Below are 23,639 nucleotides of genomic sequence, written 5' to 3' on the forward strand. Positions count from 1 at the left end.
AGCTTATCATTTGAGATCAAAATTATGGAGGTTCATTATTATCCCACATAAGAGTTTAAGATTAGTTTTAACATTGCTTTCAAATATTTCCTTCTATGGTATATTTGACTTTCACAAAATACCACTTCTCCTTTCCACCCCTAAAAAGTGAAATGCAGCTAATTATGAGATGTAGTTTAGTGTACTATGAATATCTTAATATATAGATAATCTCCCATCAGCCTTGTTGTTGAAAAGGGCTTTATTGCTTTCTGAGGTTCAAATGCATTTATGTGTTTATGTTTGCTTATTGTTATCCCAAACGGACAGTTATTTTTATGTACTATTGGCTCATGTTTACAAACTATTAATTTGCAATTGATTGGTTACAATGTGATACATGCTTAAGGCAATATTCAGAATTTGCAGGGGCTCAGAGGAGGAAATTAATCAGCAAGTAATTAATTTAGTGTCTTGAATATGTCAGCATATTGAAGGGGTTGGAAGGTGAGTCTTATTAGTAGAAGTTAAATGAATTAGGTATGTTTATCCAAGAGAAGGGTAGGTTGTAGGGTAATTTGATAATTTTTAAATTACCCATAGACCGACAGTGAAAACTTTGAAGCTTATGAAAACTTTTACCATCTTTACTGAGCGTAGACCATGACAATAAGTTCAAATGTAGTGTGAGGAGTTTGTTTGACAATAGGGTATTGCTTTAGCAAGTATTTATTTTGTGCCTCCTCTCCAGGTCTATTACCCTGCCTTCCTGAGTCTGTGATAACACCAATACAGAGGCCCAGGCCCACAGGTTTATGACAAGGCTCTATGTTAGGTTCTATGAAGAGGAAGGTGTAGAGGACCAGCCTCAGAGCCAGGAAGATCTGGCGTCAAATCTTGCCTTGCCTTTGACATACTGGCTGTGTGACCGTGGGCAAGTCAGACTAACTTCTCTGTGCTCTAGGCAGCTCTCTAGAGAAGATGCCAGCCTGAACTGGCAGTAGGAGATGCCTCTTCAGAGCATTCGCTATGCCAGTGAAATCACAGGTCCATGTCTTAATCCTATGAAAGATTTAAAAGGTGGTTTCTGCCCTCAAAACTTTGTCATCTTGTGGAGCAGCTAAGGCAGATACACAAAATGAAAAAGCCGGAACAGGATGCAGTTAGGAAGGAGTCCCTGCAGCCAAGGTTATAAGGGAAGATAACTTAGCAGCACTTCAGCTGGTCCATGAGTAAATGAATGAATGAAAGAATGAACTTCTAGTTTCAGCTCAAAATTTCAACTTCCTTCATATGAAACTTTTCCCAATATTCCAGCCTTTACTGCTCTCACTCTCTCTTTCTCTCTCTGAACTTGTATATCTTTTAGCCTATTCTGCTATAATCTAGCATTTAATTACATATCCTCTTCTAAAGTTAGCTAGCTGCTTACAGGTGTAGGTAGATATCCTTCCCAGCAAGGTAGAAGAGCTTAGAAAACAGAGCACATGTCTCCCACATCTAGTATCCTCCACAGCTCTGGGAATATAAGCACCTAATCAGCAAATGCTAATTTGACAAATTTTTCTCAAAATGTTGCAGCCCTTAAATATTTGTCTTCTCTCTAAAAATACTTACTTTTGTTTGTTTGCTCTTCTGTAAAGTATGCAGGATGTGATAAATGTTGGCTTCCCTTGGTTACCTGTTCTGATATCCTAAAAAATGTTGTCATGATTTCTTACAGTTTGCCAGGGAGCCACTGGTGATGTGGATGGGGCACAGGTCGTATTCAGAGAGGTACAAAGGCTTTTCAAAAGGAAAAACAACCAAATTGAGCAATTCTCAGTCAAAAAGGTACCCTGAAACTGATATTGTATTTGGCATTTAATGGTTACCATCATTTATAACCAATACTACTTTTGAGGAGGTATCAGATAATTATATTAAAAACGAGTAACTTTAGCTGGGCATGGAGACCCATGCCTGTAATCCCAGCTACAGGAGAGGCTGAGGATAGTGGATGCCTTGAACTGGAGAATTTTGAGTTTTAGCAGGCTAAACTTATCAGATATCTGCACTAAATCCCCAGGGAACAGGGGACCACCACGTTGTCTGTGGATAATCCATCTAAAGATTGGAGGAAGGGTTGGCAAATGCTGGGAAAGAAGTAACAGGTACATGGTTTTCTAAATTGGAGAGCCCAAAAAACATTCAGATCTTGACTCAAGAGAAACAAGAGTATGCCAGAATTGCTCACCAAAGAAGGCTAAGTTCTAAGGAGCTACCTCCCAAATTAGATATTAATTTAGTTTAATTATCTTGGGTTATGTGATACTTAAATATATTTTGTACTTTATTCTTGTTTTAGATTTATTAGGTTTGAAAGAAAGGTAATTTAATGAAATAGTTTAGCATGTATTAGAGTTTATATGAGGATATAGCTGAAAGTAATGAAATTGAATAAAATTCAATAAAATCATAGACCAAAAAATCCAACTTCACAGATCCCATTAAAAAAAACCTCATTATCTAGCAGGGGTTCTGAATATTTTTATGAGTTAACATTACTTCCTTTTTCATTTACATTCCTAAAATTTCCATGTCTTGATAGCATGTCAGGTATAAGTGAGGCAGATTTGCATGTATTCAGGATGTCAAAGCACAATTCTTTAAAATATTGTAAAGATGCAAATTCATTAGATATAAAATTATTAGCATGACTGTTATTCATGCTGAGCGGGAATTAGGTATAGGCATATCCTATATAAAGTTACCTTAATGAACATTGATTCATAATGTCTTTACCACAGTCAGTCCTCTCAATGTAGCACATTTAATTTTCATGGCTTCAAGCATTCTCATCATTTTATTATTAGTAACCTCATTTTCACTTTCATGTGCTGGCTACTGTACACATTCCTGGCTGCATGCAACAGAGGAAAAAAAGTGAGAGGCTCAAGCACACAAGTTTGTGGAACAGCTGGTATCCTACAAGGTCCTTCCCTGGTCCTTGCTCACTCCATTGTTGTAAAGAGCTGCCTCTGCATTCATTGTGTATTTTCACTGTTTACCTTTAAAACTCAAGTTTTTGTGTTGCAGTTATGCCCCTGAAGCATAGTGGAAGTCCTTTGGGCTCCAAGCACAAGTGTGCAAAGTCAGTGATGAAGCTTAGTGAGAAAATAAAGGTGTTAGATAAACTTCATGCCAGAATGTCCACAGCTGCTGTCAACCATGAGTTTGGTGTTAATGAATGGATGATTCATTGTATTTGCAAAAAGGAGCAAAGTATTTATGGCACTCTAGATTTCATGTGTTATGAATGAGAAGTGAATATTGTCTCAAATTAAGGTTTGGGTCGTTTGGCCTTTTTTTTTTTTTTTGAAGATGTTAGCACAAATGGTCACAGAATTCTAGGGAAATGCTAGTGAGAAAAAAAATGTTTTGCATGTTACCAGTTTTATTTTGTGTACTGCATTTTATGGGTTATATCATGTTACTATGTTAGGAAAAGTGCATATTATCAGAATTAATGTTTCGATTTAAAGAATTATATGCAGAAAAGTGTATTTTCAGCAATCTCTAGCAAAATTACAATTTCTGGTGGTTGCATGAACCCAGCCCCCTGTTTCCTGTAGGTTCAATGTATCAACATTTGTGTACCATTTTCAAGGTATGCTACCCTTGTGAAAGCTGAGAATTGACTACATTAAAACCAAATCTCACTGTAAGTGGGAAACCTATTTTAAAGTATTATAAACATTTCCCCAAAACAGCCCATTTCAGCAGCCCTCTGTTGTGATCTGTTATTCACTTCTAAGGCCCAGATGAATTTATACAAGTTCACTATTCCCACTGGTTATCTATTTCCTCTTCTAGAAAAAAGAAGGGGAAACAGGAATTTGGTTCCTGGATGCTGAAGCTTTAATTACTTATCTTTTTTTGTCCACATGTTGTAATGAGGTTCAGCATTTTTCCATTGTCCCATTCCTCAGGAAAGATGGGTCATACTGTTCCTAGTAGTGGACATATTTCTTTTGTTATTGAGGATAAAGCTGCTTGCACATACTGATATATCTAAGATACGGGGGAACGCCCCCTCAGGTCAGCAGAAATGCCCCCAGTGTTTAATGGAGCACAATTGAACACTATGGAAAAAACAAGCTATTGGTGAATGTATGGAAGGCTCCCCAACTGGAAGTAGGTGACTTAGTGGATAGTGATATGTTTCAGAGACTGAATGACAGAGCTACCAGGCATGGGAAAAGAGAATCTTTCACCCTAGGGATCCCCTTGCTTTAAACCTCTAGTTTAAGATCTGATCACATAGCCTCAGTTGGCCTCAGTGTCACCATCTGTTAATAACAGGACCTATCTCCTAAGGTTGTTGTGCTGATAAAACCAGATCACATTTGGAAAGCACTTGCAAAACTTGAAGTGCTGTATAAATACCAGGCATCATGATTTATTATTTTAACAATTTACAGGCAGAGAGATTTCGTAAGCAAACACCGACCAAAGAGCTCTGTGTACTAGCATCCATTGAAGTGCTGTATTTGTGGAAAGCCCTTCCAAACTGTTCCTTTCCCAACCTACAGAGAATGAGCCAAGGTAAAAGGTTTATTTATTTCTTGCTTTGTTTTTCTAGTGATGTTTTTTTCCTGTTATTAACAGTATCTGATTCATACGGGGCAAAGATATTTTTCTTAGATAAAAGATATCATGGCTAAGAACATTTAATAAAAAGCAGCAGAATAAATTAGGATATAAAGATAAGATGTACTTGTATTATCAGAAATACATGGTGACAAAATAATTTTATTTACTACATATACTGTACTTATAATCAGTTAAATGGGGATTCATATTCCAAGAGTGAATGTGCTAAAATTGACAGTGATTTGGAGTTATTGAGTTATTACATCACATTCACATGAATCTTGCAAAGCACATCAACCTGTACATCACAAATGATGGAAATCATATTGAAGATGTTATTCGTTAATATTCCAATTAAATAAAATGTTGAAAACTTTGATCATTTCATTTCTTGAAAAATGCATTTTTGCCTATGTGTCCAGACTTTAGGAACACCCTGTACAACCATATTTTTCTGTCCATTTATTAAAGAAACAAGGCACAAATATGTTATTGCAATCAGTTATTGAGTATCTTAATATGTAAAATACTTCACATGAATTAAAGAGGAACAGATCAGACTTTAAAATGTAGTCTTGGTTTTTTGGTATTTTGTTTTTATTTGTAAATAAAAAATGAATTATCTTTCTTGTGGTGTAACTCACTTAAATTAGAGCTCCACAAGTTTTACTGCAAAATGAGATGGATTTTTAGAAAAAGAAATGTACCAGAACTTAGACATCCAGATGCCAGGTGATCTTCAAAGAACCTTGGAAGGTTCTACACTTAGTCTAGTTATGCTGCCACCATACATTTTGGGAACACCTCTTTTGGAATTGCCTTTGGAGCCTGCAGCTTACTCTTCGGAGTAGCTTCAGTGATGACAAGTCTTTGCATTTGATTTTCTGAAACAGCTCAAAGTCACCTTGAACTAAATTTGATGAATAAAGTGGGTACTCAACCTGGATGAAAATTGTTTTTCGTTTAAAAAAAAAAACAGTTGGTGATTAAAGTCATGAGATCGATTTTCTTATGATGGGGGGCTGGGCCTGAGAGTTCAAACCCAGCCTTACTTAGTTCCTGGCTGTATAATCCTACTTAACCTCTCTTTCCTTCAGTTTCCTTAACAGTAAAAGGAGAAGAATAATGGCACCTACTTCGCATTAAACGAAATAACATTTGTAAAAAATTCTTAGCACAGTCCTTGGCACATAGACCTTGCTATATAAGTGCTTGTTCCCTTCCCTTATGTGGCTCATGAACTGGCTCTGAAGACATGTCCGAAAATGGGGTTCCAAAAGTTGTTTTGAGTATTGGCAGTATCGTTGAAATAAGTTTATTGCTACCCCGCTACAAGTTCTGGTATATTTGTTTAAGAATGTGTCACATTCCTTTGGGCAAGTCACTTAACCCCAACTGCCTTACCTTCTGCCCCTTCCCCCGCAATGTGTCACATTGCTTTATTATAGTCTCACCTTAAAAAATGAAGAAAACACAGAGTGCGTCAAAAATCCACCCAGTGGGAGCTACCAAATACCAGAGATTATGGGAATATTTTGGTGCTTGTATTTAAATTTAGTTTCATTAGGGGAAATTGCCACATAAATCCTCTAAAGGGAAAATGAACAATAAATGTACAAGATGGACACACTTAACTCATGGTTGAAATAATAACTGATATTTAAAGAACGCTTTAAGGTTTATAAAGCACCTTTATATACAGCTCTGTAAGGTTAATACTGTATTATCCCCATTCGAAAGGAAGAAAACAGGCATTTATTAAGCACCTACTGTGTGTCAAGTGCTTTACAAATAATATCTCATTTGATCCTCACAACAGCCCTGCCAGGTAGGATTTTATCCCCTTTTTACATTTGGAGAAACTGAAGCAGAGAGAAGTTAAGTTAGTTGCCCAGGATCACACAGGAAGTATCTGAGACTGGACTTTGAATTCAGGTTTTCCTGACTCCAGGCCCAGCATTCTCTCCACTGTGCCACCAGCCGCTTGGGTAAAACGAAGACTTAATTTAAGTTCATGTATGTGGACTGGCAAGCATCTTCTTTGAAGCCTGTACTCTCTTCACTGTGTCAGATCTAGTATTGTTAGCGAAATCTTAAACTGAACATGAGTAGATGTGATTCAGTGAAATAATTCTAGGTTAAAAAGCCAACATAGTCCAGAGACTTTCTGATAATGTAGCAATGTAGTATCTAGAACTGATACTCAGAACTGGGCCAGCCATATACAACATAGCTTCTAGTTTTGAGTTCAATATTTTAAGGAGCTCTGGGGGAAACTGGGTAAGCGCCAAAGAAGACTGAATAATCGACAGATTATGATAAGAAAGTAGGAAAGTGTTAGCATCGCTTACTCTGGAGAAAAGAACGCTAGCGGGTAATTGATTTTATTCCTATGATGATTTTCTGAGATCACTGATGATGTGTATTTTATATCTTTAGTCAAATTAGAACAAAAGGAAATAGGCCTAATGAAAGAATGAATTTGCTGAAAATGAGGATTGCAAAACAAATTTCTGAGCTCTCTAGAGAGGTTTGGGAATTTAATTTACTAAAGTTCACTAGATTAACATAATAGTCCAACTATGTTAAAGGACATGGAACTTTGTGAAATTTCTTCAGATAGATGCCATAATCGAATTACTTAGTTTACTAAGTCAGTAATTCTTTTTTTAAAAAAAATAAACTTTTTTAAAATGGTGATTGCCTGTTTTCAAATGGACTGTGTTTCTTGAGTCTTATCAAATATAATGATTCTGGGACTCTTGTCTTCTCTACAGTGTTAAACTGTGACAACCAGCACTTCTCTCCTCTCTCCTTTAATTCTGTCTATAGAGCATTTCTAATTAGATATTTTGCCTTGCCTCGAGCTCAAAAGGTAAAGATGGCCTTGTATCCCAAGTCTTTTTTGTAGCCTATCCTTTATCACTCACATGGTCTTCAGAAGCTTCCAGTGATCCTCCATCACTTGTCACATGGAAATTTCATCAGAATTAAGGGGCTAATCTCCCAACATCTATCATATCCTCCTCTTTCCTATCCTGTTCCTTCTGCCATACTCCTCTTTCCTTTGTTTCTGTGACAAATTTTCAGTCTCTACCCAAGACCACGAAGAAACCTCCCCCATTCCCTTTAATTTCATTTCAGTAAACACCTTCAAGTCCCTACTACCAAACCTTGAGGGCACAAAGATGGAAAATGGCACAGACTCTGCCTTTTTGTAGCCTACAGTTTAACAGGAGACATTGGTTACACAAAATATAATACAACATAGGGTTGTTGTGTTGCGGGTAAAGGGTAAAGGAAAGAACCATAGCATGATTTCTTAGTATTCAAAGAGAAATCATTTGGAGGTTAGGGAAAAGGTCTAGGGAAGTCTTTATGGATGAGATGGCTGGCACCTGAGGATGTCAACAGCCCAGTTTCCTTCATCATAGTCTGAAATGTACCTCTTCCAGAAGGTAATTCTTTTTAAATTGAAAACGATAGCTGGATTATCTGCCCAGTTCCTGGTACCCTCCCTTATAATCACTCCAAAGCATCATGTTTAACTACCATGTGTATTGGAAATGCCTACTCTTCTATTTTCTTTGAAAATTTACCTTGTCAGTGTCATATACAGCACATTTTTGCTTTTTAATGGCATTTTGGTATTTTATCTGTATTAGATGCTGAGATCCTAAGAGATAAATACCATGACTTTTTAATGGGCTTGTCTGTTTTAGATGATATTTATTCTTAGGGTAAAATCTCGTTATAGTACCTAGAATTACTCCATCAATTATCCCTTTTTTCTTTGCCCCTTCAGTCTCTCCTTCTCAACTGATTCTTTCTGATTTCCCTCTCCATGTAAATATTCTCATGTTTCTGCTATTAAAAAAATCCTTCCCTGTCATCTAGAGTTACTTGGCCATCTTCTTCCTTTCACTACCAGGTTTTTCAGAGTAGTCTGCACTTGGCTACCTTCCCTTCCTCATCACCCATGTACTCCTTTGTTTCTCAGACTTCTGCCATCACCACTGAACTAAAACTTCTTCTCAAAGGTCACAAGTGACCTTCAAATTACCTGTCTCTTTGATAAAGTCTTCACTTATTCACTTATCCAGGAATTTATTAAATACCCACTATGTGCCAAGTACTGTGCTAGGAGCTAGAGATACAGAGTTAAAAATTAAGGAATCCCTGACCTGAAGAAACTTGCATTTTGTTTGGGGGGCGGAGGTAATGGTCAACAACATGTACAGAGCAATCAGATGGTAAGTAAATACAAAGTAATTTTCCAGGGACAGAGTATTAGCCCTGGAAGGACTGGGCTTCCTGTTGGAAGTTGCGAGAGTGGAGCTTTTAGGGAAAACTTGGATTTCTCCAAATTGGAAATGAAAAGTACATTCCAGGCTTGGAAGACAAACTGAGCAAGAGCCTGGAAATAGTAGGCCAGTTTGTCTGGAGTGTGAAGTATGCAAAAGATAATAATCACGATGTACAATAAGCCTAGAAAGGTAGGACGGAGCAGACTTGGGAAGGACTTTAAAAGCCAAATAGAGGTGCTAGTATTTTGTTCCTTGGCTTCCATGATGATATTATTATGTGAATTCTCTTCCTATCTTCCCCCCACTCTTCGTCTTTATCCTTCTTTAACACTTCCTCCTCCTCCTATCCCTAAATATAGATATCCCCTTCAAGTCTTTGAGGTGGGATTCGGTGGCCTCTAAGATCCCTTAAGTCTGTAATCCTATGACCCTTCAAGGTTCAGCTCCAATGTCCCATCTGCCATGAAACTTTCCTTGCCCCTCCTCTCTGTCCAAGCCAGAAACATCACCTCTATCCTCTGAACTCCTGTAAAACGTCATGCCTTCCTTACGGAATTTACTACATTTTGTATTTGCTGGATTATAATTCTTTGAAGGTAGGAACCGTATCTTTTCTTTCTATCACCGTAGATGCCTCTTGCATATAGTAAGCACTTAAATAATTACTGAATGAATGAATAGATGCTCATCCAGCTAAGTCCAGCAATAGCATTTTTGTTTAGCTCTTAAAATACCTATATATCAAGGGACAAAGTTTGAGGCTCAGAAACATAAGCTTGACAGGTAAGCTAAAAAGGTGAAGTATTTGCTTAAAAGTGTTGATGATAGTTAAGTTTTTAGTTATCCTTCCTCCTGTAATCTCCTTCTCATCTCTCCAAGCTTGCCACGAGGTTGATGATTCGTCTGCTGTTGGATTGAAAAATTTGCTTCTTGGTGCCATACATAAATGTTTGGGAAATTCAGAAGATGCTATTCAGGTAATTTGCTAATGTTTCTCCTATAGCCAAAGAAAATAAGTCTTGAAAGTCATTTGAGTGTGTGTTTGGGAGTAGCAGAAAATGAAGCGTTTTTAAAAACCTATACCACCTCTTCACAGACTCTGTGTGTGTGTGTGTGTGTGTAGAGCCTCTAGTCTTCCTGATTTATTTATAACTGACAGTAAGAAAATGTCCTTCATATTCTGTAATTGAAATTTTATTTAAAATAATACCTTATGAGGAACACCTATCCTGGAGGTTCTAAGATACACACAGGGGTGAACTGGCAATTTTGTTGCCCACTACCTAGTTCTGGATTACAGATCCTAGGGAGAGGGGGCTCGTGCCTGTTGTCTAGAGTAAACAGGAGATGTTGTGCTTCTGTTACCCCGAACCAGAAGACCTTCTCAGCAGGCTGAGAGAAGCTGAGTCCAGTAGTATCTGCTATTGCTCAGAACCAAACTCAGGTCAGGAGCTTGCAGACATCAGACCAAGGGGCCAAAATCAGATTTTATCCAGAATCAGGCCACTTAGCAAGCACAGAAAGCTTATAGGTCGCCAGGATCCTACAACAGCACAATACTCAGTACTACAAGAAAGTAGCAACAGGACAAACCCAGATCTTCCCTCCTGAAGTGCACAAATCCTAGTCTTAACATTAAGTTCAAAGTCAGGAGGTAGGCTGGAAGAATTAGCAAACAAAAAAAATCCCACTATTAAAAAATGGTGACGGAAACTCAAGGCACAAACTCAGAGGAGAATGTCTTAAAAACATCTACAAACAAAACCTCAAAGGAAAACACAGCTTGGTCCCAGATTCAGCTAGAATTCCTAGACCTAAAAGAAATGAAGCAAGAGTTAAAGAAAAGGTCGGACTGTGTTTTTTGTCAATGAAATGAGAACACCAAATGAAATAATTTTAAAATGACAGCTATAGAAGAAAGAATTAGAAAGGGAATTAATAGCTTGGCGTAAAAGGTACAAAACGCCCAAACAACAAACTCTCTGAAAATTAGAATGCACCAAAGTAGAAGCCAGTGATTCTATGAGACAATAAGAAATATTAAAAGAAAGTAAGAGACTAGAATAATAGAAGAAAATGTGAACCATCTCATAGCAAAAAGAAATGAACTGGAAAACAGATTGAAGAAAAAAAAATCTAAGAATCATCAGACTGCCTGAATGCCACTGCTAAAAGAAGAGCCTAGACATCCCATTTCAAGAAATCTTAAAAGAAATTTTACCAGATCTCCTAGAGCCAGAGGGCAAAATGGAAATAGAAAGAATCCACCTGTCATCTCCTGAAAGAAACCCCCAAAAGAAAACTCCCCAGAATGTTATAACTAGAATCCAGAGCTTCCAGTCAAAGAAAAAAAATACTGCAAGTAGCTAGAAAGAAAAAACTCAAGTACTGCAGAGGTGCAGTCAGAATCATACATGATTTAGCAGCTACCACTTTTCAAGGGGCAGGGAAGTTAGAATATAATAGTTCAGAAGGCAAAGGATATAGACTTATAGCCAAGAATAGGTTATGCAAGTAATCATCTGTACAGATAAGAGGGAGCTGATGCTTCAACTTCACTCTAAGTCTGAACTGGTTAAAGTGTGAAAGAATATACACAGGAAGGGGACTACAGAAATACATTTCACTTAAAAGGGAAATGGGAGGAAAGGGGGAGAAGAGGTGAGGAGGAATTAGAAGGAGGGATTAATCCTAAGCACAACAAGCTCCAAATTAGTACAAAAATATTCATAGCACTTTTTGAGGTAGCAAAAAATGAGGGTGCCTGTAAACCAGGGAATGACTGAACAAGTTATGAACTATGTGAGGTAGAATGCTATTGTGTTACAAGAAATGATAGGGGGATGGTTTCAGAGAAATCTTGCTAGACTTACCTGATCTTACACAGAGTGAAGTGAACAGAAGCAGGAGAACAATTTTTGCAAAGACAACAATATGGTAAAGATAAACCATTTTGAAAAAATTAGCAGTTCTTATCAATGTAAAGACCAATCATAATTCCAGAGGACTCATGATGAAACATGCCACTCACCTCCTGATAGAGAGGTGAAGGACTGAGAGGCAGGTTTGAGAATGAGGCGTTTGTTTTTGGACATGGCCAGTGTGGAAATTTGTTTTGCTTGACAATACATGTTTGTAATCAATGTTTTGTTTTTATCTCATTCTCATTTGGGGAGAGATAAGGAGAAAAGGTGAATTTTTGGTGACTAAAAAAATGAAACATAATTTTAAAATTAATACTTTAAATTTGTATAATGTTTTATAGTTGCTAAAGTGCTTTCATCTTTTTAATCTTGTTCCTGAAAACAATGCTATGAAGTTGGTAAGTTAGATAGGATATCCATTTTACAGAGGGGAGAAAAGATGGTTATAGTGTTAATTGTCCAGAATCATATGAATAGAATTATGGTCATTTTAGAGATGCTGCTGTATAGTATACATAGACATGTTTTGACATGGTGTGTTACCAAAGATGCTAGTTGAAATTGAAAGAGATTGAAAATGAAATTCGCAAGGGAGTAGAAAAATTTGATGCATGAGTAACAACCTTACTTAAATGAGCAGGAGTCAAAACATCCTTTTACTTCCTATTCTGCTTCTGTCTCTGCAGAGATTGTAGAGTCACTGTTTGAGATAGGATGGTTGTTGATAAAGGGTTCTGAATAGCTTCTATAGATAAGCACAACACATGGTTTTTCAATAGAGCTACAAAAGTATTTTTCAAACTTAATTTTAGTTTTTCTAAGACATAGATTCCTAACATTAAATGAGATCATTCCCAGGTAAGAGTTAATGTTCAGTGCCATCAGCTTTGATTTTAAATCCTTATCTATTAAACCTATAGAATACACTCTTTAAAATTAATCTTAATGTGAGTTTGAGCTGAAATTAATACATTCAAATGGTTGTATTGTAGACCAAATAGCAAAGTATTAAAGTTTGTGGCTGTTAAAACTGTGTTGTCCATGACAGTAGGCTCTCAGTACTTTATGGTGGGTACCCTTTTGCTTCTACAGTGTTGTTAACAGAGAAAACAAACTTGCAATGTTTAGATTGTAAAAACTAACTTACATGGTTGGGTCGTGCAGTGGATTAAATGCTAGGCTTAGAGGGAGCAAGATTCATCTTCCTAAGTTCAAATCTGGCCCCAGACATGTAGTAGCTGTGGGACCCTGGGCAAGTCACTTAACCCTGTCTGCCTCAGTTTCCTCACCTATAAAATGAGCTAGAGGAGAAAATGGCAACCCACTCTAATATCTTTGCAAGAAAACCCCTATTAGGGTCACAAAAAGTCAGATGCGACTGAAATAACAACAGTAACAACAAAGAACTAAATCAATTCTTAGTACTGTTACGTGTGAATTCTTGTACAGTGACCAACAAGTTGGCATACTACTGGAGGAAGTGTAATGAAGGAGGCCAGAGGCTTTTTATCAGAAATTTCATTTTTATTCTGAATTTTTTCTTTAAGAAAATATATGGAAGTTTCTGGATGAACATCACAAAAAATGAAATTGATTTTATCATAACAGACAGGAAAGCAATAGTTACTGATATAGAAGTCCTTTCTGAATCACTTGTTTGTGTGCTGTTAGACCCAATGATTAACAAAGGTTGAAATCAACACCAAATTAGAAAGATAAAAATGATGAGACATTACACGCAATTATAACAGCTCCATCTCTTTGTACAAACAGTAATCAACATTAAAAACTGGGGGGGGGGGGGAGGTTGGTGGGGATATAGATAATAGACTATCACCATATTGTAGAAAAGCTTACTACAACAAAGCAGTTGTTAACAATTATAAAAACGTATCCTAGAAATTTCCTTAGACAACAAACATTCGGTCTCCACCCTAGATGCAGAATATAGTCTTGATTGCAAAATGTTGGTGGAAGATTATGAACAGTATCACCTCACAAAAAAATCAGAAGGCAGTGGGCGAAAAAAAATGAGTCTGCAGAAATCTTGGTGAGACCCAGCCATGTCAGCCCATTCCAAGAGCCTTTTTACACAAAGTTGGAAGGACGACAACACACAAATAAATAATGGAGTGAATTCGTTAAGCAGTTTTGTAAGAGAATAATTTTATCAGTGATAACAGTGGATTCACCACGTTTGGACTCACCTCAGGTCCCACTCTGTTATGAGAGCAAATCGCACAAAGGAAAGAGAAGCCGATTCAAATGACACGTAGAAGAAAGACATTCTTAAGGGGGTCTAATTTGGAAACGTTGAAGGTTTGACATCTGAAAGATGGGAAGATATTAAATGATTCACAAGTCATGCGTTGTCATTATCATCATAAAGAGAGGTGATCAGGAACTTGTAGCTATGTGAATAAAGTCTGTATTGTAGATTTATGGGAGGAATAGATGAACATAGTACAATATGAGAAGGCACAGGTGGTTTGTGATCTGTACTAGGAGTGAAAGTGGGAGTAGGAAAGGAACAAGCATTTATATAGTACCTATTGTATGCCAGGTTCTGTGCCGAGTGCTTTACAAATGTAATTTCATTTGTTCCTCACAACAGCCCTCTCAAGTAGATAATGTTATTATTCCCACTTTTATAGTCAAGGAAACTGAGGCAAATGGAGGCTAGACGAGTTGCCTAATGTCCTACAGCTGGCTGTTAAGTACACGAAACTCCAGTGTTGGTCATATCATGTATACATTGAAATTTTGAAGTATTTTAATTCTGACAAAGTATTTGATGTACCAAGACAGAGGATTACTTAGTTGCTGTGTCCTAAATAGGAAGTAAGTGTGTAACCTAAAAAGATAGGAGGTAGGCTGATTTAGTGGAAATAACACTCAGTTTGGAGTCAGAGAACTGGGTTTCTGGTCCCGGCTCTCTCTTCTGCACCTGTATCACCTTGGATAGGTCATAGTCCCTCTGATCCCTCACGTACTCCCATCTCCAAATACAGCAGAACCTGTACGTAGCCAAGGAGAAGGCACTATAGTACATGTATTTTACATGAAGGAACTTGGTAGAAAAGGTAATGAAAATGTCAAGGCTTTGAAACAAGCATTAAGAAAGAAGGAAGTAGAGGCCTTAAAGTGAGTCAAGCTGGAGTATAAGAAATAAGAAGAAATCCAGAAAGCCGTAGAATGGAGAAGGAAAACCAGATCCAAAGGAAATTCTTGTTCAGCTATAAATGTAAAAAGTAACTAACTAAATAACATTTATTTTACTTACAGTTTTTTCAGAGAGCTGTCAAAGATGAGTTGTGCCGTCAGAATAATTTATATGTTCAACCATATGCTTGTTATGAACTCGGGTGTCTCCTGTTGGATAACCCAGAGGTAAGATCATATACTTTGTATAAATTAACATAACTAAAAATGTGCAAAGAGACATAGCTAAAGCAGCCTTTATATAAATTAGTACAATTAATTATATTATATAAATAAATTAATTTTTTAAGTTATAAGGGATACCTATTCCATGTTTTCTTGTATTTAGGTACTTATATTTTACTTTAAAAGTTACCAGAGGATCTCTTAATTGCTCCATTAAGTTTTAGTTCTCAATATTGCCTAGTGGTTTTCCTTTCCCCAAACTCCCAAGAATCTACTGTTTAGAAATAAGAAATAAGCCCTTTCTTATTTCCTCATTTCGAGCTAGGTATGCATCTCCTTTGGAATTAGAATGATAAATAATACTCTTTGGACAATGGTAGTCCATTTTGAGGAAGTATCATCTGTGAATTCTAACTCAGTATAGGATGGAGGACAGGGTCATGGTGTTAGACCCTACAAACCCAACTCGTATTACCCTAATTGTCTTTATCTTGAGTTGATACATAACTGGGGTATATTCTTGGTACTTTCTTTTAGAAAGTTAATTATATATTAAGTGATTTAATGAATTTTTATCTTCAGTAAATTCAATTGCTTATAGGTAGATTCTAGAAATTAAACTAAAGTAGCAAAATTGTGGCACTGGTTCTTTCTTTTCCAGACTGAATTATAATCCTAACAATTTTCTTACTGGAGACATCTGTATTTCATTTAAGGAAATATTTTAAATTTAAAGTTGAGGTAAAAATTTTATAAATTTGAGAAGGTAGAGTGAAATCTTATTTCTTTTCATATTGTTTATAGTCTTTATCACAATGATCTTGACTCATAATGCTATTTTCAAAAGACTCATCCTAGCCTATTTAATAAAAATGACTTTTCATATCCTCTAATCTGTCTCATTAAAAGAAAGCAGTTCCTGAATTTAAAATAGAACTGTCGAGTATTATTAATGATGCTTAGAATGCTTCAGTAGTTACCAGTGCTCTAAGCCACTGCTAGTCAAGTTTGGGTTTTTTTTTAATTCAACTACATCCTTTTAAGTAATAATCTTGGGGAGTATGAAAATTGTTTATCAACTGACTTCTTATATTATCATATTATAAAAGAAAAGTTTCAGTTAATTCACATAAGCAAGTGATCCAATCTCTTTTCACTATGAATTTAGTGATTATAGTCATCTTTATATAAAGGTTCTAAGTTAAAAACAAATAATAAAACCACCCAAGTTAAGATTAAATGATTGTCATCAGAGTATGTAGAGCAGGCTTGAAAAAATTTTATGCTTACTCGACAATTGTACTTTGTTTTTAGTGCAATGTATTATTTTTTAACAGTTCAACAAACACTTTTAAGCATCTTACCATGTGCCATTTGAATCTGAGCATGTTAACTGCTACACTTCATGTACATTTTCAGTTAAAACATCTTTTTGTTCTACCTAAAATTTGTTTTGTTTTTTCAACTTGAAAGATCATTAATAGCTTTTTTCACTTTTGTAGACTGTGGCGAGAGGCAGAACTCTGCTTTTACAAGCAAAGGTAAAAACACTAATTCAGCTAGTTATTCCCCACTCTCACCTTACCCTTCCTGAAAGATAAAGATGTATTTTTCAGTTCAAAATTGAGTGTTGAAAATTTTCAGAAAGTCGTTATATAAAAGGGAGGGGGAATAATAGAGGCTAATACAATGAGCACAAGATCTGCCTGATACTACTAATATGTTTATTTATTTGGAAGTTTGTGTGTCTTTTTGTTTTGGAGACAATTTGGGGTTAAGTGACGTACCCAGGGTCACGTAGGTAGTTAGTAAGTGCCTGAGGTCACATTTGAACTCACATCCTCCTGACTCCAGGGCCAGTGTTCTACCCACTGCACCACCTAGCTGCCCCACTATTAATATATTTTTAAAATAGACACCTTTGTATTTTTGTAAATGTGTTTTAGTCTTTTTTTTTATAAATTTCTTTATTTATTTTTAGTTTACCACACACGGTTCTACATAGTGTTTTAGTCTTAATACTTAAATCTTTAAATGTGTCTATTCTTTAAGGTGCAAGAGTATCATTTGACTGTATAGCTACATTATTCTTGTAACTAGGACTTGGTAATACTCTCTTATGTGGAACATAAGACTAATTCTGGGGCCAACATGGGGGATTTTCTTCACAAATGAACATTCTTAGCGTTTCTATATGAAGTTTATAAAGTACATGCTTAATTTGAGCCTTCTGGGTGATAATAGAATGTTCTTAACATCTTAATTAGTTGAAGAATTATGCATTTTATTTCATTGTGACAGACTATAGCCCTTTATGCTATTTTAATTAACATTCAGTAATTATATTTGTTCTTACAGGAGGAATTCACTGGCTACGACTTTGAAAACAGATTACATGTCCGCATCCATGCAGCCTTAGCCTCTTTGAGGGAAGTGGTACCTCAGTGACAGACCAGAAGTCTTGATTTATCCCATGCCACACAGTTTTCTGCACTTTAAAACACATGCAGAGGATAGAGCTATTGGGAAGATCAGCTTTGGCTTTTCTTCTGAAAACCACCTGTGCCAGAGATACATTTTTGGAGTTGGGCTGACACATTAAAAATCTCCTCTTCTAAACAAATTACTTTTTAAAAAGTCAGCTGGTGAGAGGGTTAAGTGACCTTGTTCAAACAATTTAGGTTTTTTCATTTTAATTTTTGTTTGTCAAATATAGTTGACCTGTAATCATTCAGGAAAAATTATTATAAGCACACATTTGACTTGATGACATTAACAATTGTATTATAAAAAGTAAAATTAATAATCATAGTACCACCAACATTTGTGTTGCGCTTTGAAACAATAAAAACACCTTCCAGTCTTTTTACTTTATCCTTATAATGTTCCTATGAAATATATATAACATTATCCCAGTATTACAGATGACAAGACACAGGCCCAGAGAGATTTTTAACTTGGTCCAGGTTGCACAGTGAGTTAATGATGGAGCAGGGTCTCCTAGTACAATTATCCTACCAACCCAATATTCTTTTATTGGGAAAAAAAATCATATATGACAGACCTCTGCATTTTTTCTTTTAGCTCAGATGATATAATCTAAAATAATTATCTCTCCAGATTATTTCAGTATTTTTCAAAATAGCAAGGACCAGAATTTTTTTTTCTCAAGACAACTAAAAAAATGAGGGAAACAGAAATTAATTATTTAGCCAGGACTATAGCTGTTGAGCAAACTTAATTTAATAGCTTATTCTAAAAACTGGATATTAGATATTTAAATTATAGGATTTTTCACCTTTTCTGTGATAAATTGTGAAATTACTTAAATCCTTAGTTTTGGAGTCCAATTAGTTTTCTTATTACAATTTTTTTGCTTAACTTGAGTTGAGGGGGTGTGTTAACTTGCAATATTCAATTGAATAATGATTTTCTGGGTTAGGTGTTACTAGAGTTCAACTATTTTTTCCCTGTGGTCCAATCTTAGATGATTAAATATTGTAACAAGGTAGTTCAAAGTCAGGTTTAAGTCCCCTAATTCCTAATTTTTTAATGTTACCTAACTTAACCACCCTGTATAGTATATTACACTTGCGATATTGACATATCTAAATTCCTCAATCAATTTTACTCCCTTTTTTTAGTTTTACTCACTTCTACCATGACTGTGTTGGATTTGAACAAATCTGAAGTACTTCCTAACTATGATTTCTCACGACTTAACACTAGTCATCCCTTTAGAGAATCCATTTCCTCATGTAGCCTTTGCACTGAGGTCAACCCTTATGCAATAGTAACATTTTGATTTTACTTTTCAAAGTTCACAAAGGGGGAGAATTTGACCAGAATATTGGTGAACTTTAATAAACTCTTGGGATTGATTTTTGAGGAAATGAAAGTAATGGTAACTTCTTTGAAAACAGTTGTTATTTCTTACTCTGGCTAGGCAATCATCAAATGTTTCCTCCTCTGTTACTGGATACTTTTTGGTGGACCAAGTTGCCAAAGTGTTTTTCCAGACCTTACTTGATTCAGGAAATCCATCCTGCATTGGTCTAGGCACCAGGGAAAAAAGATTGGGTTCTCCCATTTGCTAAGTGATTAAATTCAGAAGCCAAATAAATGTTTCCTGAATAGAAATATTGGGGGACTTCCATCAAGATGGCTGAGTGACCTCTTTTTAAAAAGTCAGTGGGTTGCACTCGAATTCCCTGGTTTTTCTGGGCTAAAGGGAAAAATTATGAATCTTTAGAATGTATCTTAATGCAACTTTTGTTCTCTTCTAACCAATAGTATGTGTAGCTATTCATTTTAACAGACATTAAACATCTCTCTAATGTGTTTTAAGGATCATTTTGAGTGCAAGTCGTCCTTCAGTGTTGAGCTGTACTTAAATTGTCAAGTCAGGCAAAAATACCGATAAACCTATTATTCATTATGTAAAGGTTATTCATAAGCCCTGTGATTTAGAAGTAGTTTTAAATGTAGCTGGATTTTTTTTAACTTTTTTGTTTGCTTTTTGTTTCTTTTAAAATCAAGCACAGTTCACTCTGACAGATTGTTTACACTCTTCCTCACTTAGAGTAACTTTAATATTTCAGGTCTAGGTTTAAAAATGGGCCATTCTTCCCAGTCAGCCCAGTTACTCCTATAGTACCTTTATGTTAACATTATGGGAGAGATGTGGAAGACACTAATCACTAAAACAACTGAAGCCTGTATTTTCTCGAAGAAGTTGAGTAAACGTTTTGAATTGATACAATTTAGAAACAGGATTTTCTAGCCCATGTGCTATGATTTAATTTTACCCAATGTGTTTACTATGATTGTGATCTGCACTGTAATTCATTTCTGTGTAAATGTGCTTCTCCTTGCCCCTACTAATTCAGAAAATAATCACTTAAGTGGGACAGACTGTATATGTGTATTATTTGGGGTTTTTTTGTTTTTTCTGTTTCTGCCACCTTCCTCTTCCTACTTTGGGAGATTCTTTGGAGCATCTCCAATTTATAATTGTCAAATATCCTTTTATATTAGATTATGCCTGTGATGAGAACAATATCAAATGTATATAATGTCATCTGCATATGTTTTTATAATTTGGAAAACTCGGAGGCGTGATCTAATAGCAATAATAGAATATGCATCTCGCTAACTAACCAATATTCTCAAGATTTTATCTTTAATAAAAGATCAGGCATCTTTATTTTTAGCTTACTATGGCTATGTCTCCTACTGAGTTTTAAAAAAAAGAATTTTTAGATGTCACTGAAAATTAGAATATTTATTGTGGTGTATTGTAAAAGTAAATAATTTATAGAACTTGCACTTTTATATTTCTGCCAAGTAAAAAGAAAAGAAAACAGAAACTGGTGGATTTTTTTTCAAACATTGCTGTAAAAACCAAACCCTTTCTAGACTGCTTCCTTAGGCAGTCTTGAAGTAAATAATTAAAAATGGCTTTCGTTGTGGTTGAGAAGCCATTTGTTTGGAATTACCTGTATTGTGTTCAGTCATCACTATGTGGGTGAGTTTGTTTGTGTCAGTTGAAGGAACTGGGTAGGTTGGCCTAGAAGGCACAAGGGAATGATTGCTATCTCCAGGGATTTGATCATCTGTCTTGTTATATTTGTTCTGCTTGGCCACAGGGCACAAAAACAGGAGCAGTCTTGGAAGCTGCCAACAGGCCAATTTAGACTTGCTGTCAAGATAGCCTTCATGTCAGTTCAGTCATTTCAGTTGTGTCCAACTTTGTGACCTCATTTGAGGTTTTCTTGACAAAGATGCTGGAATGGTTTGCCATTTCCTTCTCTAGCTCATTTTACAGATGAGGAAACTGAGGGTTAGGTGTCTTGTCCAGGGTCCCACAGCTATTAAGTGTCGGAAGCCAGATTTGAACTTGGGGAGATGAGTCTTCCTGACTCCAGGCCTGGCACTCTGTGCTCTATGGTGCCATCTAGCTGCCCTTCATATCATTTGGAGCTATCTGAAAGTAGAATGACTTGCCTTAAGAATTGGTGGCTTCCAAGGAAGCAGGGACTGGATGAGATTACCTGACAGGTATGTTATAATGGAGATTCCCTGACTATATGAATTAGACTAGGTAGCTTCTGAGCCTCCTTCAAACTCTCCAATTCTGTGACTTTGTAAAGAGGGTGATGCACTAAAGAATGGTAAAGTGATGAAAGTTCATCCAGTCACGGTGTGGAGAAGAGAGCAAGACATTCCACCTTGTGGCCTTTAGTTTCTTCATCTACAAAACAAGGGATTTGGACTCTGACTCCTAAGGTCTTTCTCAGCTCGACATATATAATTCTATGACCTACGAACTCATCAGATGAGTGATGGCAGTTGGCAACTTCTTGATGAGGAATACTAAAGTTATCTTCATCTACTTAACAGAGAGGGCTGCTGTCTCTCTGGGGTATGCCAGGTGGGCAGAAATGATACTTTTCAGAGGAAGTTTTAAAGCATCGTTGAGGGTTGGAAGAAACAGCATAGATTGACATCTCATGCCGTATGCCAAGATAAGGTCAGAATGGAAAAGTGATTTAGACATAAAGGGTGATATCATAAGTAAATTAAGGGAGTATGGAAAAGTGTATCTGTCAGATCAGTGGATAAGGGAAAAGTTTATGACCAAACACGAGATAGAAAAGGTCATGGGAAGTAAATAATTTTGATGTCATGAAATTAAAAGGTGTTTGCACAAACAAAACTAATGCAGCCAAAGTTAGAAGGAAAACACAAAAGTGGAAGAAAATTTTACATCAAGTTTCTCAGATAAAGGCCTTATTTCTCAAATATATAGGAATTGTACCAAATTTATAAAAATAAGAGCCGTTCTTCAGTTGGTATGTGGTCTAAGTATATGAACAGGAAGTTTTCAGAAGAAGAAATCAAAATTATCAATAGTCACATGAAAAATATTCTCTAAATTACTACTGATTAGATAAATGCAAATTAAAACAACCCTGAGATACCACATCACACTTAGATTAACATGACAGAAAAGGAAAATGACAAATGCTAGAGGGGATGTGGAAGAATTGGGACACTAATGCACTGTTGGTGGAGTTGTGGACTAGTCCAACCATTTTGGAGAACAATTTGGAACTACACCCAGAGGACTACAAAACTGCATACTTCTTTGACGCAGCAATATCACTACTAGATCTGTATCCCAAAGAGATCAAAGAAAGGAGGAAAGAACCTATTTGTACAAAAATATTTATATTAACTCTTTTGGTGGTGGCAAAGACTTGGAAGTCAAGGGGATGCCCATCAATTGGGGCATCTAAACAAGTTGTGGTATGTAATTGGGGTGAGTTTGGGTTTTTTTTTTTTGAGCCACCAGGGCATTTCATCTATTTATTTATTTCATGTTCACTCATGCAAAACATTTCCTTATTAGCTACTCTGCAAAAGAAAACAGAGACAAAAAAAGAAAAGTTTTAAAAGTATGCTTTGATCTACATTCAGACTCTACCAGTTCTCTCTCTCTCTGTCTCTCTCTGGGTAGCATTTTTCATCATGGGTCCTTCGGAATTATCTTGGATCATTGTCTTGATCAAAGTAGCTAACTCACAGTTGATTATCATTATAAAGTTGTTACTATGTACGATGTTTTCCTGGTTCTGCTCGTTTCATTTTGCATGAGTTCATATAAGTCTTCCCAGGTTTTTCTGAAAACATCCTGCTTGTGATTTCTTATAGCACCATATGTGATATATGCTTATGATGGATTACTATTGTGCTATGGGAAATGATGAGAGGATGTGTATATAATCCCTTTATATGTATTCTTATATACACAAACATCATATGCATGTACATACACATATTTTATACAAATAATAGACTATATGTATTACACATGTATGAGACACACAATGTATATGTATGTGCAGTGTATTGTAAAATGTACATCTATACACACAATATAAAGGGGTTATATACAGATTACCTTTACATATGTATTTTATACATGATGCATTGTATATACATGTGTATGGATAATATGCACATGTAGGCATGCACACATTCCCTTTTTACCCTCACAACATCCCTGGGAGGTGGATAGGTGCATATATGTGCGTGTATGACGGTGGACTGTAAGCTCAAGGCAAATCAACAGCATGATATTTCAAACTAATATAACCTTAGGCCACATGAAGAGAAGCGTAGTTCTCATGAGAAAGGAGGTGAGTACCATTCTGTTCTGTCCTGGGAACTGTATCTGGGAAACTATTGAATTCTAGGTGCCACAGAAAGCAACCAGGATGTTGAAGAAAATGGAGACCATGTCATATGAGGATTAGTTGAAATATGTATGTTTAGCCTGAGAAAGAGAAGACCTGTGAAAAGGATTCAATTTATTCCACCTTCTCCCAGAGAACAATCAGGA

At 36.1% G+C, this 23,639-nt stretch overlaps 1 protein-coding gene across 1 annotated transcript in view; it reads left to right on the plus strand.

The window, feature by feature from the left end:
* Positions 1 to 19,125, plus strand: part of TTC39C (tetratricopeptide repeat domain 39C) — a 115,796-nt gene extending 96,671 nt beyond the window's left edge. The window contains exons 9-14 of the mRNA XM_036739443.1: positions 1,703 to 1,812; positions 4,443 to 4,566; positions 9,801 to 9,898; positions 15,131 to 15,235; positions 16,735 to 16,773; positions 17,591 to 19,125. Of these exons, the coding sequence (XP_036595338.1) occupies positions 1,703 to 1,812; positions 4,443 to 4,566; positions 9,801 to 9,898; positions 15,131 to 15,235; positions 16,735 to 16,773; positions 17,591 to 17,680 (566 nt within the window). The 3' untranslated portion in view covers positions 17,681 to 19,125. The remainder of the gene's footprint in view (positions 1 to 1,702; positions 1,813 to 4,442; positions 4,567 to 9,800; positions 9,899 to 15,130; positions 15,236 to 16,734; positions 16,774 to 17,590) is intronic.
* The last annotated feature ends 4,514 nt before the right edge of the window (positions 19,126 to 23,639 follow it).

Source organism: Trichosurus vulpecula, chromosome 1, assembly GCF_011100635.1.
Source record: "Trichosurus vulpecula isolate mTriVul1 chromosome 1, mTriVul1.pri, whole genome shotgun sequence".
NCBI lineage: Eukaryota > Metazoa > Chordata > Mammalia > Diprotodontia > Phalangeridae > Trichosurus > Trichosurus vulpecula.